This window comes from Anabrus simplex, chromosome 1, assembly GCF_040414725.1.
Source record: "Anabrus simplex isolate iqAnaSimp1 chromosome 1, ASM4041472v1, whole genome shotgun sequence".
NCBI classification, from domain to species: Eukaryota; Metazoa; Arthropoda; class Insecta; order Orthoptera; family Tettigoniidae; genus Anabrus; species Anabrus simplex.
Window position 1 is genome coordinate 1,562,079,156 of NC_090265.1, and position 20,692 is coordinate 1,562,099,847.

The 20,692-nt window shown below is 40.2% G+C and overlaps 1 protein-coding gene across 2 annotated transcripts in view; it reads left to right on the plus strand.

Annotated features, from left to right (window-relative positions):
* Positions 1 to 20,692, plus strand: part of Abcd3 (ATP binding cassette subfamily D member Pmp70) — a 211,360-nt gene that overhangs the window by 100,627 nt on the left and 90,041 nt on the right. For both annotated transcript variants that reach the window (XM_067138123.2, XM_067138124.2), the window contains exon 10: positions 19,575 to 19,672. In XM_067138123.2, the coding sequence (XP_066994224.2) occupies positions 19,575 to 19,672 (98 nt within the window). The remainder of the gene's footprint in view (positions 1 to 19,574; positions 19,673 to 20,692) is intronic.

Sequence of the window (20,692 nt, forward strand, 5' to 3'; positions counted from 1 at the left end):
AATATATAAAAAAAATAACACGTAAATACGGAATCAAGCTCTATATGCTCACAGAACCAGATGGAACAGTTATAAATTTTGCTGTATACACCAGTATAACGGACGACCTAGGTGGGAAAGGCCATGCTGCAAATGTTGTACTCTATCTAGATCCTAATGGGTGGGTAGGAGATAGGGATCTGCGCTCAGATGGCCTTCATTTAAACCGCAGTGGTACGTATAAGTAAGGAAATGTGCTTAGAAGGGTAATAAGGAGGTACGTTCAGGGAAACGGGGTGACCTAGGGAGCGGTGATAAGGGAACTGGAAATCAAGTAGGGATGACATAAAAATGTTAGTGTTGAACTGTAGAACTATTGTAGAGAAAGGAATAGAATTAAGTAATTTAATAGATATATATTTACCAGATATTGTAATAGGAGTTGAATCATGGCTGAGAAATGATATAACAGATGCAGAAATTTTCTCACGGAACTGGAGTGTGTATCGTAGAGACAGGATAGGAATGGTGGGAGGGGGAGTATTCATTCTGGTGAAAAAAGAATATTAAGGCTACGAAAAAGTTAAAGATGAGACACATGAAATTCTAGGTGTGAGGCTCATTTCTGAAGATAACAGGCAAATTGATGTCTCTGGAGTGTACAGACCGGGAAAGGGTAGCGCTGACACGGATTCAGAATTATTTGATATGATAATCAGCTATGTGGAAAACGACATGGAAAGGAATGTGATTATAGTGGGAGATCTGAATTTACCAGATGTCAATTGGGAAGGAAATGCGAACGACAGGAAGCATGACCAACAAATGGCAAATAAGTTAATATGGGAAGGACAGCTGATTCAGAAAGTGATGGAACCAACTAGAGGGAAAAATATCCTGGATGTGGTGCTGGTAAAACCAGATGAGCTCTATAGGAAAACTGAAGTAATAGATGGTATTAGTGATCATGAAGCTGTTTTTGTCATAGTTAAAAATAAATGTGATAGAAAGGAAGGTCTTAAAAGTAGGACTATTTGGCAGAACCATATGGCTGATAAAGCAGGCATGAGGCAGTTTCTAAAAAGTAACTATGATCGGTGGAAAACGGTAAATAAAAATGTAAACAGACTCTGGGATGGTTTTAAAGCAATTGTTGAGGAAAGTGAAAACAGGTTTATACCTTCAAAGGTGGTAAGGAATGGTAAAGACCCACCTTATTATAATAGAGAAATAGAGAGACTAAGAATGAGGTGCAGACTGGAAAGAAATAATTAGAAATGGCTGTGGAAATAAGGATACATTGAAGGAACTTACTAGGAAATTGAATCTAGCAAGAAAGGCAGCTAAGGATTACATGATGGCAAGCATAATTGGCAGTCATACCAATTTTAGTGAAAAATGGAAGGGTATGTATAGGTATTTTAAGGTAGAAACAGGTTCCAAGAAGGACATTCCAGGAATAATTAATGAACAAGGGGAGTGTGTATATGAGGATCTTCAAAAGGCAGAAGTATTTAGTCAGCAGTATGTAAAGATTGTTGGTTACAAGGATAATGTCCAAATAGAGGAGGAGATTAATGCTAAAGAAGTATTAAAATTTACCTATTTTAACAATGGCATTTACAATAAGATACTAAAGTTGAAAACCAGAAAAGCAGCTGGAATTGATAAGATTTCTGGGGATATACTAAAGACAATGGGTTGCGATATAGTACCATATCTGAAGTACTTATTTGATTATTGTCTGGTCGGAGGAGCTATACCAGATGAATGGAGAGTTACTATAGTAGCCCCTGTGTATAAAGGAAAGGGTGATAGACATAAAGCTGAAAATTACAAGCCAGTAAGTTTGACATGCATTGTATGTAAGCTTTAGGAAGGCATTCTTTCTGATTATATTAGACATGTTTGTGAAATTAATAACTGGTTCGATAGAAGGCAATTCGGTTTTAGGAAAGGTTATTCCACTGAAGCTCAACTTGTAGGATTCCAGCAAGATATAGCAGATATCTTGGATGCTGGAGGTCAAATGGACTGTATTGCGATTGACCTGTCTAAAGCATTTGATAGGGTGGATCATGGGAGACTAATGGCAAAAATGAGTGCAATTGGACTAGACAAAAGAGTGACTGAATGGGTTGCTATATTTCTAGAAAATAGATCTCAGAGAACTAGATTAGGTGAAGCTTTATCTGACCCTGTAATAATTAAGAGAGGAATTCCTCAAGGCAGTATTATCGGACCTTTGTCTTCTTATATATATAAATGATATGAGTAAAGGAGTGGAATCGGAGGTAAGGCTTTTTGCGGATGATGTTATTCCCTATAGAGTGATAAATAAGTTAAAAGATTGTGAGCAACTGCAACGTGACCTCGAAAATGTTGAGATGGACAGCAGGCAATGGTATGTTGATAAACGGGGTTAAATGTCAGGTTGTGAGTTTCACAAATAGGAAATGTCCTCTCAGTTTTAATTACTGCGTCGATGGGGTGAAAGTTCCTTTTGGGGATCATTGTAAGTATCTAGGTGTTAATATAAGGAAAGATCTTCATTGGGGTAATCACATAAATGGGATTGTAAGTAAAGGGTACAGATCACTGCACATGGTTATGAGGGTGTTTAGGGGTTGTAGTAAGGATTTAAAGGAGAGGGCGTATAAATCTCTGGTAAGACCCCAACTAGAGTATGGTTCCATTGTATGGGACCCTCACCAGGATTACCTGATTCATGAACTGAAAAAAATCCAAAGGAAAGCAGCTCGATTTGTTCTGGGTGATTTCCGACAAAAGAGTAGCGTTACAAAAATGTTGCAAAGTTTGGGCTGGGAAGAACTGGGAGAAGGAAGACAAGCTGCTCGACCAAGTGGTATATTGCGAGCTGCCAGCGGAGAAATGGCGTGGAATGACGTTAGTAGACAAATAAGTTTTTGAGTGGCATTTATAAAAGTAGAAAAGATCACAGTATGAAGATAAAGTTGGAATTCAAGAGGGCAAACTGGGGCAAATATTCATTTATAGGAAGGGGAGTTAGGGATTGGAATAACTTACCAAGGGAGACGTTCAATAAATTTCCAATTTCTTTGAAATCGCATAAGAAAAGGCTTGGAAAACAACAGATAGGAAATCTGCCTCCTGGGCGACTGCCCTAAATGCAGATCAGGATTGATTGATTGATTGATTGATTGATTGATTGATTGATTGATTGATTGATTGATTGATTGATTGATTGATTGATTGATCGATCGATCGATCTATCTATCTATCTTATACAGGGCTGGCTAAATTTAGGACATGCACTTTATGTGGACAACTTCTGTGATAACTGTTCTTTATCTGCTTCTCTTCTCAGTAATACGACATTCTACTGGGAGGAAGGAAACGCCAGCCAGTGTAGTTGAAAGCAAACTGAATTTTGGCAAAGTTGTCTACTTCTGTGCTAATGGTATAGCTGTGGGAAAGTGGTGTGATAAGTGCGAGGTACAATCCATTTCTATGGAATATGAACTTGATATGGATGAGGTAAGCAACAAGAGAGGGACAAAAACTAAAGCTTAAAGCAATTGTGCAGTATAACAGACATATCAGGCACAGATCATGAGGACCAAATGATTTCTTACTATCCTTTCACAGGGAAAACTACGAAGTGGTATCAAAAACTAGGAGTTTGTGTAGTTAAAATAGTATTATACAATTCGCACATGTTGTATAACCAGTTCTTTACAACTTTTGACTGGCAGTAATTGATGAGTTATTACCAGCTGACTACAGGCTTCCATCTCGTAGGCTCCCAAACTCTCACACCGTCTGCTAAAGCATATTTTGCCAGTAAATGTGCTGCTAAGTAGAATGGGCGTAGATTGAGGCAATGGTGCAGACAGTGTTACGAAGAGGGGTGGCGCAAAGACAGCATGTTCTACTTCAGCGAGTGTCCAGGACAGCCAGGCTTGTCTTGAGCAGTGCTTTCCTTTGTGAAATTCCACAAGACGGTAATTGACTCCAAACAATGGCAAATCTGTCTGTGTTTATTGAAGCACACTGTGTTGACTTGGTACATATTGTCCCATACCTTATTGCACACTTTCCAAAGACCCTCAATAGTGGTGGGACATCTAGAGAAGCAGCCCTCTTTTTAGGAGACCAAAGGCACAGAAATCCATCGGCAAGGCATCCAGGTATTTGACTCGAATGTCACTAAATGGTATGGCATGGACAGCCACCTGTGCTTCTTTTCTCTTGTAGTAGGTGACTGATGATCTGGCAGTATGACTGGCTGTTTTATCCATGTGCATGTATGGATGTGTTATCCATGTGGATCCCAACATTTGAAGCATCCTCACTGTACAGCCGAGTGATATCCTTGTCGAAATAGGGGTCCATGACATTCTTCTGGAAGTAGGTAACATTGATCTTCACATTTTTTTGGCAATCTGAGAATAATGAGTTTACCCCTGGCAGAATACCTGCCACTACCATGAACTCCCTAGCAAACTTTTCTTTGTTTGCCTTGACGAAGTTTGAGTGCCTCTTTTGGCCTTTTGGGCGACAGTAAATTGACCGGGGCTTGTTAGTGTCATCCAAATAAACCATAGCTTTGTCCAGATTAACAACAGACTGCCATTTATACCATTCTAGGTAGTTTTCATATAATTTTCTGGCATTAGTGAACCGTTCTTTAACATGCCTTGCTTTCAAAGCATGTCCATTCTCTTTTACCAGGTTCAGATCATCTTTAATTATACGGGCACTTTTCTACATCACACTGACCAGACAGAACAAAAAGAAATGACAAACAACTGCTTCCAGGAGCAGCATGTGTGCTCAAGGTCACATCCTCTATTAACTGGGGCAACCCTCCGTACAGTCAAACAGAACATTACTTCCCTCATTCCACTTCATTACCAGTCATGACGCATATGCTGCGTCAAATGGCACTGGAAGCAAAAGAAACTCATCTGTAGTTGAAAATAGAGTAACAAGTTTCATTTTTGAAAGATCATAATTTGTTTTGTTTTTTCAGGTATAATTATGTTATACCGGGTGGTGCACCAGCCCCTTGTGTTCCATCTTTATGCATCCCTTCACATTTACTATAATTCTGAAAGACATCAGTCCCTCTTCCTAAACCGGGGTAATACAGTATAACGAGATGTGTGTTTATGGGCTAGAAGAGCGTGGGAATTTTAAGCGCCACTATTAATTCATTATGGTTACCTCAAATGAACCCATAAAACGAGTACAGATACGCAGAACACGTACTTTAAAACAGGATGTGGACGCAGGCTGGGAGGTGGGTGCCGTAGTTCAAGTATCGCAGTAGCTCACATGGCAAGTGGGCGGGGAGATATGTGATAGTGGACAGTGCTCGAAGTAGGAGGTTCGAATTAACAGCCAGTTGCCTGGGATGTGGTAAGGTTGTGTACTTGATAGCTTCCAGGGACTGATTTGTTTATTTGACCCTGTAAAAGACCGTATGTATCGTTGCATTGGGTATGGTGCTGGCATGGACGAGGATGTGGAGATGATTCTCTGTGGCCAGTATAGGCTGGGAAGTGGGCACCGTAGGTCAAGTGTCGCAGTAGCTCACATGGCTAGCGCGCGGTAGGATGGGTGATAGTTGACAGTGCTTGAGGAGTAGAAGGTTCAAGTGCCATGCAAGTATATTTTTAAGCCAGTTGCCTGGGATGTGGCAAGGTTGTATACTTAATACCAGTATTTTTCACAGACTGATTTGTTTATTTGGCCCTGAAACAGGCCGTTGTTATGGAGCTGGATTGATAGAGGCTGGGAAACATGCGACAGGATTTCAGTTATCCACGTCATTTAACGCAGCACGTGCTCGAGCTGACAACCTCCGTGGTCGATTACAAAATATTAGAATCGTTCTGTATTGACGGTTTTCACTTTACAAAGGAAAATTTAATGTGTCCTCCTGTTCAATACATAGCATAACTCCATCATTAGATGGAGTACAAAAGTCAAACATGTTTCGACTCGTTTGAGCCATCTTCATTGAAAAAAGGGGGGTTAAAGTTATTTACATAATAGGAGCTAAAAATGTGTTAAAAGCAATAATGAAGGAACAAATGAAAAACAAGACATGACAGATTTTTTATATATATGATATATACATTTCCATGATGGAACCTGAAATTTTTTTCCCAAATGAGTAAATTTATAATACCAATATTTGATACGGAGGCAAAGTCTCTCATAGTGCATTGGCACTGCCGGTGGCTCCAAGTAGCCTACACAGTGGCCTCCACGGTATGCACTAGCCATGCATCTTGGTGGGTGTGCTATTTACCAACTGATGAGCCCAACTTAGTCCACTGGAGCAAAACGCTGGCAACCAGGAATGAGTTAGCTGGAAAATTTATAATGTCCAATAACGGACCAACAATATTGGTATTATGAGTGGTATGTTCTGAGCTGTCAATGGAGAGATGGCGTGGAAGGACATAAGTAGATTATTAAGTTTGGTGTCTTTAAAAGTAGGAAGGATCACAATATGAAAATAAAGTTGGAATTCAAGAGGACAAATTGGGGCAAATATTCATAATAGGAAGGGGAGTTAGGGATTGGAATAACTTACCAAGGGAGATGTTCAGTAAATTTCCAGTTTCTTTGCAATCATTTAAATAAAGGCTAAGAAAACAACCGATAGGGAATCTGCCATCTGGGCGACTGCCCTAAATGCAGATCAGTAGTGATAATTGATTGAACATGATTTTTCAGCTGTGACAGAAGAAGGCGTTATTCATAAGCGATAAAGAGATCTGTTGATGCGAAAGAATTAAACATCATATTCAATCTTTCCATTTTGTTCCTTCACACTTCTGTCAACAAAGCACAGCAGAGAAGTACTTACCATGTGATTTAAATGTACAGATGATGTACGATATATACAAAAAAATGTGAAGATAAACGGATAAAATCTGAAAAAATTTAGCTTTATAGAAATTTTCAACAAAGAATTCAATATAGCTTTTTATGTTCCACAAAAAGATGAATGTGATCATTGCTATAGGTTTCAAAATCTTAACTAGTGATAACCAGGACTTGCAGAAAGTCCGTTATAAAGAGCACTTGGCTTGTAAGGAGTCCAGCAGAGACCTAAAGAATTAACCGGGCGAGTTGGCCGTACGCGTAGATGCGCGCGGCTGTGAGCTTGCATCCGGGAGATAGTAGGTTCGAATCCCACTATCGGCAGCCCTGAAGATGGTTTTCCGTGGTTTCCCATTTTCACACCAGGCAAATGCTGGGGCTGTACCTTAATTAAGCCCATGGCCGCTTCCTTCCAACTCCTAGGTCTTTCCTATCCCATCGTCGCCATAAGACCTATCTGTGTCGGTGCGACGTAAAGCCTCTAGCAAAAAAAAAAAAAAAAAAAATTAACCCTCACCAAATGCCAAGGCCGCCGGCCCCGCTGGCTAGGGGTAGCATGCTTGCTTGTTACCCGGAGGCCCTGGGTTCGATTCCCAGCCAGGTCAGGTATTTTTACTTGGATCTGAGGGCTGGTTCGAGGTCCTCTCAGCCTACGTGATTACAGTTGAGGAGCCATCTGATAGTGACATGTCGGCCCTGGTCTAGAGAACCAAGAATAACGGCGGAGAGGATACATTGTGCTGACCACACGACACCTCGTAATCTGCAGGCCTTCGGGCTGAACAGCGGTCGCTCTGTAGGCCAAGGCCCTTCGGGGCTGTTGCACCATTGGGTTTGGTTTTTAAATGCCAAGACCATTTTCTACAAGCACAGATTGGCTCTGTGCAACCTTACCCTGTACGATGTTGCTAGCAAACATGCTACAAACTTCATATGGCACAAAGGAATTGCATTGCAGGTGCTCTTCCAGTTGTCTTGTTCTCCAACACTAGTGGAGAACAAAATCGTAACACCAATGTATGACCGGGCGAGTTGGCCGTGCGGTTAGGTGCGCGCAGCTGTGAGCTTGCATCCGGGAGATAGGGTGTTTGAGCCCCACTGTCCGCAGCCCTGAAGATGATTTCCCATTTTCACACCAGGCAAATGCACTGTACCTTAATTAAAGCCACGGGTGCTTCCTTCCCACTCCTAGCCCTTTCCTCTCCCATCGTTGCTATAAGGTCTGTGTCGGTGCGACGTTAAGCCAATTGTAAGAATAAAATAAAATAAAACCAATGTATGTAGTATGTTGCTTAATGCTGTCCAGTCCTTGAATATATCATTGATAAATCAGAGTTTCTTTGAACCAAGTCATTCAGTGATGGAATGTGATTCTGTCCATTATTACATTGAGAAGACTGCAAAAAAAATGCTCACATATATGACTCTTCTCAAAAACAAAGAAGTATGAAGTTCATGAAATGAACAAGAGAAAGTTAATGAACTTTATCCCAGGCAAAGGACTGGCTGAAGATTTTCATTTTCAGTTTTGTCAAAGTGACACAAACCATGTTTATTTGAAATACTGCAGTGAGGAAGGTTTCAAATCCTCCTCCGCTGTCAGGAAGCAATATACTGTCTGGAGTTGGCGTGTTTGCAAGTGTGAGACAAGAGAGGGAGCGGGGAAACAAGCTGTTCCTTTCACAGTCACACCCTCGTTGCCTTAGAAACTACTCTACTACAATAACTGAAAATGTGAGGTATCAAGGACCTCGTGCCCACAACCACTGCACTGTTTACTCAACTGTCTTAAATGTTGATGAGTTTGTGTCTGCACCTTTGTAAGTTATATTTTGTTATCTAGTTCAGTTTGTTCTGTGTTCCTTCACGTGATTCGCTCTTACTTCCATTTCGATCCTGTCTACCCGTCATAAGAAGGGACTGATTGTTCGTAGCGAAGGAAGAGAAATAATAAGGAAGGTTATTAACCGGTGTGAACAGAAAGCTAGAAAAGGTAAACTTAAGGCCCTATTGCTACAAGAGAACGTGCATGCTACACATTATGCTTGTATGTTCGAACTATCACAGCTATTCGAAAGGAGGGCATTTCCTCTGTCAGAGAGGGAAGATATTGAATGCATATATTTCATTCTGTAAAATTATTATGTATTACTGGTATATCATTTGCATTATATTTATACATGACTTGAGTCATGTCCGGCTCCATGGCTAAATGGTTAGCGTGCTGGCCTTTGGTCACAGGGGTCCCGGGTTTGATTCCCGGCAGGGTCAGGAATTTTAACCATAATTGGTTAATTTCGCCAGCACAGGGGCTGGGTGTATGTGACGTCTTCATCATTTCATCCTCATCACGACTCGCAGGTCGCCTACGGGCATCAGATCAAAAGACCTGCATTTGGCGAGCCATACTTGTCCTTGGGCACTCCTGGCACTAAAAGCCATATGCCATTTTCATTTTCATGACTTGAGTGAAATTATTTTAATTTTAGGAAGTGTTGATAATTTCACAAAATATATTGTTAACCGCATCTTGAAGGTACTTGTATTTTTTCTCTTTTTTTTTTGTTCTCATAAATCAAGTTCCACGTAACACATTTACAGCAGTGCATAAATAGATGAGTTGATTAGTTCCCTGAAAAATACAGGTTGTAGAAGTTGGAACTGTTAAACACTATTTCTTGATCTGCAATACCCCTGCTGGAAATCATACTCTATTCTCATCACAAAATATGCGACACTGGCATAGATTTGAGTTTTTTATTAGAGAAAGTAAATTAAGTCTGGGTTCGGTTAAGTTTCTCAAAAGAAACATTGTCGTTAGCTAACACACCAAGATCTTTTAAAACAATAATCTCGTCAATTTACTTAACTTCAGTGTTTAACGTTAGCTGTCGTATTCCTTCTATGTTTTGAGACTGTTTTCAAGAAGAGTGAGAATGCAAGGCTGCTAGACGCAGACGCCAGGTGCCTGGTGGCCACATCCCTTAGCCTGGCAATCATGTCAGCTATGGACTGTAGATCTTCCACAATTGCATTCCACCTGAAGCTCATATACCACAGTCCTTTACCAATCAAGAAGGGAAAACTGGATGATTTGAGGACTTATGTCATTCAGGCATTATCAGTACCACAGCTTCTGTAACAGTCTTTGTGGTGGACATTGTGACGAGTCTTGTTTCAGATGGGCAGAAGTTAATCACAATTACTCTTGCGCTAAGCAGTGGAGAGCACAAACAAAGCATTAAGGTGCATAAAATACACACAGATTTCAAACTTGGTCAGTGGAAGCAAAATACAAAGTGCTGGGCAAATAGAGGTCAAGCGTGGATGGTACATTCAAGCGTATGCTTGAGAGAAAAAATCAAGGGTAAACCATGAGAGAGGATTAACAAGTACAGTAAATATCAGTTTAACTTAAATAAATGTATTCTGACACAATAACAAGGAAACAAACAAGTCTTAAACTCTAAAGCACCAAATAGAATATCACAGCTTTTTCTTTTAAGATTGCTCAAAGAAGTAGTTTACATAGAACGTTTGTTCCAGTTTATGCATACTGGTATTACATTGGTTACATTTGAACAGAGCTAGATTTCAGATTTAAAATTGATCATTTTTTTCCAACCAATTTTTGTACAATTATGAAGAAAGCTTTTAGGGAACTCCTACAAACCCTCGAACTAGACAATAACTGAGCAAAGTGGAACAATGAAAGTGACTCAAAAAGTTCATAACAGGAAGGGAAATATATCCTCATATTAAGAGGAAATTTAAACACAAACAACCCAAATTATTGGAATAAGTCTGACTTGGAAACACTGTGGCCTAGAGAGCCTTTCACAAGAAATTCCTTAAGTGAATTCTGGAGAGCAGGTTTTTTTTTTTTTTTTTAGCCCAGTAAGAATCAAAGATTTACAGTCTCCGTTTCTGCACAAACAACTTTCGCTTTAATGAAATCATAAACCATTGAAATTCAAGAATTCTGACATTGACAGAAGTAATTTCATAATATTTTTCCAGTTCAAGTTTCCATTCGAAGTAGAAATCCGCTATCACTCATGTTGAGAATAATATGAGTTTCAATAACTCGAGAAATTTTAGTCACCTATATTAAAAAGATATAATTCCATATTTACTGTACTGCATAGTGCATTCACCAACTCAATGTCGTCAGCAGAAAGTAGACCTATGATATCCAGGTTCACTGGTAATTCTGCCGGCAAGGAAGGAAGTTGGTCATTGTCACAGGTTTTGAATGTGAGGTAGTGTAGAGAAATACGATGATCATTAGCGGGTATATGGTAAGTTCGTTACAACATCAAAGTGTATACATTGAAGATGTGATAGAATGAGTGAAGGAATAAAGGGACCAAGTTTCTAAGTTTTGACATTATAGTTTGGTATGGAATTTTTTAGTTTATAACAGTCCCCTTATTGATTGTGTATATAGTATTTTAAAATAAATGATCATATTCTGAAATTCACAATCCCTAACAGCTCATTTGTGTTTAGATAGATGTATGTCCATAAAAGTTTATAAAAATAATGAAAAGTTCATGAAAATATCAATACAAATTCTAATTATTAAGCACCATTACTTATTTCGGTACTGCAATATTCATTTGAAAAAATATCTGTGACTGTAGCTAAAATCTATAAAATAGTGTTAGTGTAGTGTAATTTTAGCTTCTTTTGGCTCTCCTGAGAAGTGGAGAAAATGGAGTTGCATTCCTCTGTTTCTAACCTGATGACTTGTATCAATTGCTTTTGTGATAATTCCACCTACACTCAATCAACAATTGATCGCAAGAAGAGAATCAGCATAGTGGGTTTACTACATAAAAGAAATATCTTGTTATCTGTAACATCTCTAAATGCAAAACTCCCGTTAACATCATGACAGTTAAATAAACGATTCTATATAATGCTCCCATGCTCAGTCCGCTTGGACCAATGAAGTCTAAATTGGAAACTATGCATTTGCTGTATAGGCTTTTGGGCTTATGCAGTGTCAAGAAAATAAGGTGAAATTTTTACGTTTCGCAGAGAAATGTGCTGTGTGATCAGAAGAAAATTTCATGTATCATGTCTATAACTACGGGCTGTGAAAGCATCAATGGCAACATTAAAAAGCTGTATGGGGAGGGTACTTTTAAGAAAGCTTCAAGAAGCCTTTCTCATGGACAGTCGAGATTTTCTTCTGATGACGCAAAGCACAGTTCTCTGTGAAACGTAAAGAATTTCACTTTATTTTCTTGACACGGCATAAGCCCAAAAGCCTATACAGTATCATGTCTATAACTACGGGCCGTGAAAGCATCAATGGCATTATGCATTTGCTTTTTTAAAAGAAGCTGTTCATTATTGCTGTGTTCTTTTCATTCTTTAGTTCACATGTATTCTGTTCTCAAAACAGACATAAGCTGTATTTACATTCCTTAATAACCAACACTTTTGAAAACATAAACCTTCCTTTCTCATCTTTAGTTTGCCTGTCATGGAAACATTGCAAACTCAAGGGATACATTGTATTACATTTACGAGATTACCAGGTGTGGCTGGGATCATGACAAGGAAAGAATTGGAATGCCAACACAACATTGCACCAGCAAATGCTATGTGATTCTGCAAGACCTGCACCCACTCTCAGTATCTAGAATCTCAAGTTAAAGTATTATTATTAATAATAAAAGTAACTGTCTGCTGTATAAATTAATTAGGTCTTAATTTGTAACAGTTTGAACATTTTCCCTAGTGGCAGAAATTACTATAATTATATTGAAAAAGAACAAAGTTAATGTTGATATATCGGTTATTAATTAACCTATGAAAATACGTAGTACAGTATTTCACAAGCCCCTTAACCCACGAACGCCTAGCGCTGCATATGTGCAGCGGTGTGCCAGTGCTCGTTTTGTTCAACGTATGAAGTTGTTTTCCACTAAGAGAATGAAAATTGCACACATATTCAGTAAAGGGAAGTGTTGTGCTTTGTTTCTGGTCTGTTAATCAATAGTCACTGCTTGATAGTTGACTAGGTGTATGTTTGAAGTTCGTTGTCTGTTCCAGTTATCACAGTGACATAGTATAAGAGGTAAGATTCCACATACAATTTTGCTATTTAGAAATAATTAACCGAACTCGATACCTGCAGTCGCTTAAGTGCTGCCAGTATCCAGTATTCTGGAGATAGTGGGTTCGAACCCCACTGTCGGCAGCCCAGAAAATGGTTTTCTGTGGTTTCCCATTTTCACACCAGGCAAATGCTGGGGCTGTACCTTAATTAAGGCCACGGTCTCTTCCTTCCCATTCCTAGCCCCTTCCTGTCCCATTGTTGCCATAAGACGTATCTGTGTCAGTGCGACATAAAGCAACTTAAAAAATAATAATAATTAACCTCTTTTAGGAAATCCAGGAAGTAAGTTCATCAGAGTTTGAATTTAGCAAGAGTCCTTTTACAATTACCAACTCTTGGGCAAGTGAGACTTGCATATTAACAACACTATGTGGATCCATGTTGAATCACTTCCTTGTGTATGAATTTCGTATTGAATGGTTTGTTATTCACTTATCAACCTTTCGTTGCTGTGCATGCAATTCAAACTCGTATGTCTGTTTTGTGATAATAATACAAGTGGTGATACGAAATTTCATCTCATTTTATGGAAATAGTCGTTTATTCGATTCGCATTTATTTCAGGGGCTTATCATTAGCAGAAATTTCTGAGGAGGTAGAGAAGAGAGAAGAAGTTGGTACTATTTGTATAGAACCTCCAGAGCCTACAGCCCTTTCAGATGAGGAATCTGTAGATGAGGACGATGGAAGGCTTTTTGAGAACCTGAATCATAGGTGGCATGCTGCGGTAGCTGAAGTTCAGTATCCCCCGCCTGTTGTAAGAGGTGACTAAAAGGGGCCCCAGGGACTCTAAACTTTGGAGCATGGGTTGGCGATCATGGGGTCCTTAGCCGAGTCCTGGCATTGCTTCCACTGACTTGTGCCAGGCTCCTCGCTTTCGTCTATCCTGTCCGACCTCCCCTGGTCAACTCTTGTTCTTTTCCAACCCCGACGGTATTAGAGCATTCGAGGCCTAGGGAGTCTTTCATTTTCACGCCCTTCGTGACCCCTGCCTTTCTTCATCCGTTACTTCGTTTTTAGCAGTGACGGATCCCTTCATTTTGTTCTTTTTTCTCTCTCTACCCCTGTGGGTGGGGGACGCAGGAGGAAAATACATCCACGGTATCCCCTGCCTGCCGTGAGAGGCGACTAAAAGGGGCGACCAAGGGATGATTGTCTTAGAACCATAAAACTACTTTTGATTAGTACTATCACGCGGGGAACACCATGAGTCACCTTTACTTGCGAGTAGTACCACTATATTAGGTACAAAATAGGTTTGTGCTTAGTAGCTGCAGTGGGTGTGGACTGTGGGTTTCCATTACCCGTGAGTTTTACCTATGTGAGCAACACCACCGGTCTGAGTGTTGCCTGTGATTAGTACCACTATATGAGCGACATCGTGGGTCAGCGTAGCCTGTGATTAATATCCACTATGTGAAGAACGCCACGGGAATAACGGCGCCCGTGATTAGTACACCTAGGTGAGGAACCCCATCGGTTTACGTTAGCTGTGAGTGGCGCCATTGTGTGAGAAACACCATAAGGTAGCATTACCTGCACGACGTACAATACTTGTGAGTAGTACCATCATGTGGGGAACACCATGAGTCTTCACTCCTTTTGAGTAGTACTCCAACATGACACATACCATGGTTCTACTTTACTAGTGATAAGTACCATTCCGAGGGGCCTTTGACCTGGATTTTGGACCCCTTTCGACATCGAGCATCCTCGATTCAGGATTATGCTTTAGAAGTGGTCCCTTGGTCAGTACTACGATTACTTATGATAGTTTTTTGAGTCGGATCCACTGATAATTTTAAATTCATGTCCATCCATTCATTCTTTATGACTTTTTTTATTTTGGTCACTGGATGATTTTGAACTTTTACTTTGTCATTTCATTTCGTACTATTAGGGGCTGATGACCTCGATGTTAGGCCCCTTTAAACAACAAGCATCATATCATCATCTGTTCTTCGATGATGATTTTGATCACATACTGCAGGAAATACAAAATTATGTGTTATTCGTGAACTGTTCTGATACACTCGTAATCAAGAATGATCTGAAGTGCTTTTTTGGAATACTCGTTATGTCGAGTTATAATATGCTACCTGGTGTGAGATATTACTGGGATTCATGTTATGGTACTGGAAACCTTTGTATAAGTAATCACTGAAACAGAATAAGTTTATTCATATAATAGGAATTTTGCATTTTTGCCAGTAACGATGACCTTGACCCATATCACAAGTTACAAAGAAAATTAAAGGAAATTTCATGAAGCACTTCACTACTACCCAACAAATAAATTTTGATGAATCAATGATAGCATACTGTGGAAGACATTCGTGTAAACAATTTGTAAGAGGCGAGTATATCAGGTTCAGCTATAAAGCATGGTGCTTAAATACACAGGGCCACGAACCTACTACACTGGCGTAGCAGGGGGAGAGGTGATACTCCCACGTGGCGCATCCCAGGTGGCGGATAGGGGGGTCCTAACCAGCTTGCCGGCGGACTTGAGGGAAATAAAATACCTCTCACCGGGCGAGTTGGCCGTGCGCGTAGAGGCGCGCGGCTGTGAGCTTGCATCCGGGAGATAGTAGGTTCGAATTCCACTATCGGCAGCCCTGAAGATGGTTTTCCGTGGTTTCCCATTTTCACACCAGGCAAATGCTGGGGCTGTACCTTAATTAAGGCCACGGCCGCTTCCTTCCAACTCCTAGGCCTTTCCTATCCCATCGTCGCCAAAAGACCTATCTGTGTCGGTGCGACGTAAAGCCCCTAGCAAAAAAAATACCTCTCGCGGACCAAACACACACCCCCCGTGGGTGGGGGAGGCTGACGCATAATACACCCACGGTATCCCCTGCCTGTCGTGAGAGGCGACTAAAAGGGGCGACCAAGGGATGATTGAATTAGAACCATGAAACTACTTTTGATTTGTACCATCACGCGGGGAACACCATGGGTTGCCTGTACTTGCGAGTTGTACCACTATGTTCGGTACGAAATGGGTTTGTGTTTAGTAGTAGTCATGAGCTTGGCCTGGGGGTTTCTAGTACCCGTGCGTCGTACCCATGTGAGCAACACTGTGGGTCGGGCGTAGCCTGTGAGTTGTACCACTATATGAGCGACACCGTGGGTCTGCGTTGCCTTTGATTAGTATCCACTATGTGAGGAACACCACGGAGCCCGTGGGACCGGCATCCGTGCCTAGTACACCTAGGTGAGGAAACTCATTGGTTTGCGTTGGCTATGAGTAGCGCCATTGTGTGAGAAACACCATAGGTCTGCGTTACCTGTACGAAGTACAATACTTGTGAGTAGTACCGTCTTGTGTGGAACACCGGGAGTTTCGCTACTTTTGATTAGTACCCCAACATGACAAATACCATGGTTCTACTTTACTCGCGACATGTACCATTCTGTGGGGCCTTAGACATGGATTTTGCACCCCTTTAGACATCAAGCATCATTGTGCTTTATGAGTGGTCCCTTGGTCAGTAATCAATTGTGTATGATCTTTGTTTGAGTCTGATCCACTGTATTTTGTTTGTTTTTTTTGTTTTGTTTTTTGTTGGGTTCATGTCCATCCATTCATTCTTCATGACATTATTATTTTGTTTGGTCAGTGGATGAATTTGACATTTTTGTTCTTTCATTTTGTACCATTAGGGGCCGATGACCTCGATGTTAGGCCCCTTTAAACAACAAGCATCATCATCATCATCATCAAATACACAGGGAGGATACCTAATAAATTTGTATATCTCAAGGTAGAGGTCCAGGATCTTATGAAATTATTATTAAATATCTTGGAAAGTCAGCATCTGGGATGATTCATTGATAAATGAATTTCAAGGGGCTACATTTCGATTTCTGCTTTAACAACTTGTTTAAGGGCATAAACTTGCTTTTGTATCTGAAGTCGTAGTTACACAGGCACTAGAACTGTAAAAGAGACAGATTCCCAAAGGAATGCAATCTGATTCATACAAAGGAAATAAAAGGTAAAGATCGAGGCACGTATGATTGCAAAGTAAGCAGTGATGACTTGATAATTGTTTGCTGGCACGACAATAATGCTGTAACTCAGCAGAAGGGAGCGGAGTGCCCATCACTCCTGCACACAAGAGAAGGTTGCGTACATGAAATTCTGCGGTACGATGGACGAGATCCCCTTGTGAAGCAAATCCCAGATAAGAAAAGAAGACAGTGTGCAAAGGAGAAATACTCTGGCATAGTCCATACAACGTGTGTAAAGTGTCGTTGAGTTCTGCACAAGTTGCTTTATTCCGTTTCGCACAAAGGACCATACACATCAGTCATCACAGAGCCCCACAGAAAACCAGTATAATATCAACATTATGACACCTGCGGGAAAAGAAGTTATGGAAGTGTAAATTGAAGAGCTCTGAATACCCAGTCATTTTTCAGTGTAATAGTGGCAACACTGCTGTAGAGACACCATGTAACAGAACCTATTAATGTCACTGATAGTTCACATTAGCTACATATTATCTACCTTACCTCAGAGCACATGGACTCTCCCTTCCCACATCACGCACATGCGAATTGGTGAGAGGAACAGAGCCTCGTGGCGAGAGGAACAGAGCCTCGTGTTAGCTGGTGATCTAAGGTAGTGTTGTCACAATGTTTTCGAAACAGGAACAATGGAGTTGCATAAGGATTGAATGTGCCGGAAGTTGTACAGCATGACAGTGTCATCATTGTCTTCAAGAGGCTTGCAGGGAATCTTCATTGCCTTACAGAACAGTGCCACGGTGGGTAAAAGCCTTCAATGAGGGACGCCAAAATGTGGCAGACATGCGCCAGCCGATTGTCCGATTGTCAGTGAAGAAGTGCATGTTCTTGCCATGCTTCTGGATACTGATTGACGCCATACAATTCGTGACCCTGGCCCGAGACACCAGATTAGTGCATGCGACTGTGCTTCACATTCTGAAGGAATGCTTGGGCGTGAGAAAAATTTCTTCATGATGCGTTCCGTGTGATTCGACAGAAACACAGAAATGGTTGCGATATGACTCTGCACATAACCACTATGAGGGCAAAGGAGAGACTTTATTACACTGTATCATTATGTTAGATGAGACATGGCCAAATTGTACGAGCCACAACTGAAACACCAATCAAGCGAATGACGTCATTAGGGTCACCACGAAGTTTGCAAGTTCATCAGAACCCCAGCAGTGTTGAAAGTCATGGTTATTCTTGTGTATGACTGTGATGTTATCCTAACGCATTACGTTCGTCCACAGCAGACTGTCAATACACAGTTTTACTGTTCATTTTTGGAACACAACCTCTGACCAATTTTGAGAAAGAAGCAGCAACACTTTCTGCAGAACCCACCAATCATTTTACATGACAATGCTTGACTGCATACAGCGCAAGCTGTAGCTGATTTGTTCGATCGATGGGGGATGGGAATTGCAGTACCATCCTCTATACTGCCCGGACTTAAGCCCTTGTGACTTTGACTTGATTCCTAAGATGAAGGAACCACTTTGTGGCATTCACTTCAGAACTATTTCAGAGATTCGTCAGGCAATAGACCGCTCCATTCGACTATCAACACAACAGGCGCTACTGAAGGTACTCTACAACTTCCACATCACTGGCAACAGGTTGTACACAATGCTGTACTTTGAAGGACATTAAAACTTGGTAACATGTATCTCTTTTGTATCAGTTGTAATGTAGTTCCACTCTTAAAGTTCCAACCCTTGTGTGCATAATGTACTGTAATGTAATATTGTAAATAAACTATTTTATTTTGTTTCTAAGTAACTAGACAACTCAACAATAACTCATTTCTTCTTTCTCTTCTTTTTAACCATGCTCGTCCTCCTATTCTCATTATTTTCTCAAAACAAACAACGTGTTGTACCTTGCAGACCACACCCTATATTTCTGAAAGTAAAGATGTTTGCTTTGAAATAATGGATCTTCCTGAAACAATAACCTATCCTAAGAATGTTTTTTAGGAATAATTAAACATTTTAAAAAATAAAAAATTTGGGCATTCAAGGGTTTAAGAATATGAAAACAGAATAATATTATCTTTAATGGATTAGAAGTTATTTTAGTGTAACATCTAAGGTGATTAACCCTGTTGTAATGGCAGAGGCTGTTTCTCAAAAGATTGTAACCCACAACCTTTAAGCATTATAGGTCATAAAACCATTTTTATGAATACTCTTTCACAGAATAAATACTGTACAGAGATTGATTTAGCCGGACGTTCATTAAAGTACCATAGTTCTTAGGCCTGCGAGTAGAAATTTCTTTCAGGACAAAATTCCAAATATTTGGCATATCTTATCAGCGGGTCAAGAGACTTTAAACGTATAACATTATCTTGTATTTTCTAGCTTTTCTGTTTCTTGACCAACTCTGTGCCCTTAATTTGAGACCGTAGGATTTAAGGACCAAATCTCAGTCCTGTAATTTTATTTCAACAAGCATCCAACCCGAGAATGTGGGATTTAAAGTTTTTGAAATGTATGAATTTTTGGTATGTCTTAATTTCAACATTTGTATCTCTTGGCATTTTCAGATATAGCCACTGTTGTAGGCTTCTTTGCTGTGAGCATGCCGTTCCTAGATCCCCGGCACCCAGAGTTGGGTGCATGTGAAAAACAGGAAAGATTCAGGGTAAGTCAGCAATAGTGTTATAAAGACTTCACTGGTTATTTTTAGTTACAACTCCTGTCTTTGTAACAGAGTTCAGAAAGGAAACTTGTTTTATTCTCAAAGAAACTTGTCTTATTATCTTGTCATGTAATAAGTTTTCCAATAGCAACTTGTGCAGAATGAACATGACACTTTGCACACGCTGTATGGATTATGCCGGAGCATTTCTCAAGTCTTCTTATATACGCACCATAAAATTGTTTTAATCTTTTTTTAAATATTGGTAGACTGAGTTGTGTTTTTACATTTTGTGGTAATCTGTTACAGCATATAAAACTAGAAAAGCACAATAATAATACCTACTGAAACATACAGTTTTGCCAAACAATCACAAAAAAAATAATCCCAACTCACCCTGTATGAGTTCACTGGGCAAATTTCGCAAGGCTTATAACCTCAAACCATGCCGTGAGTGTGTTGAAAGCAAGACTGGCAATAAAAGTGTAATGAGATACGAGTGTGAAAAGTATTTGGTGACTTTGCATTTCCCGGAGTGTTTTAGGGTGTTTCACACCATTAAAAGCTTTCAAATTGTTTTTCTGGGTGCTGCACTTCATCACATCAAACAATGGTATGATTAAAATTCATTATGTTGCGGATTACACGTATAAATCTTAGCAGTGTAAAACTGTATCTTACGCATGAAAAAATTGTATACATGTGCATGCTCAGTACATTAAAATTAGAATGTCAATGGGTTAAAATAACGTGTTTACAATACAGTGCTAGCGAGGAATATGGTGGATTGAGCACAACTCGAGGCGCAGCCAGTCAGAAATCAAACTGAGTTGACCGCACTGTATCAATATAGTCACTGTAGATCAACCTTATGACCCTGACAGGAAAGGCAGAAGGGGTTAACTTTATGGAGAAAGAGGGTATGGAAATGATGGGTTTGAGAAAAATTAAATGGAAGGGGAAAGAAAAGAAGAGAATGAGGAAAGGGTATACGCTGTACTGGAGTGGTGGCCCAGAGGCAAA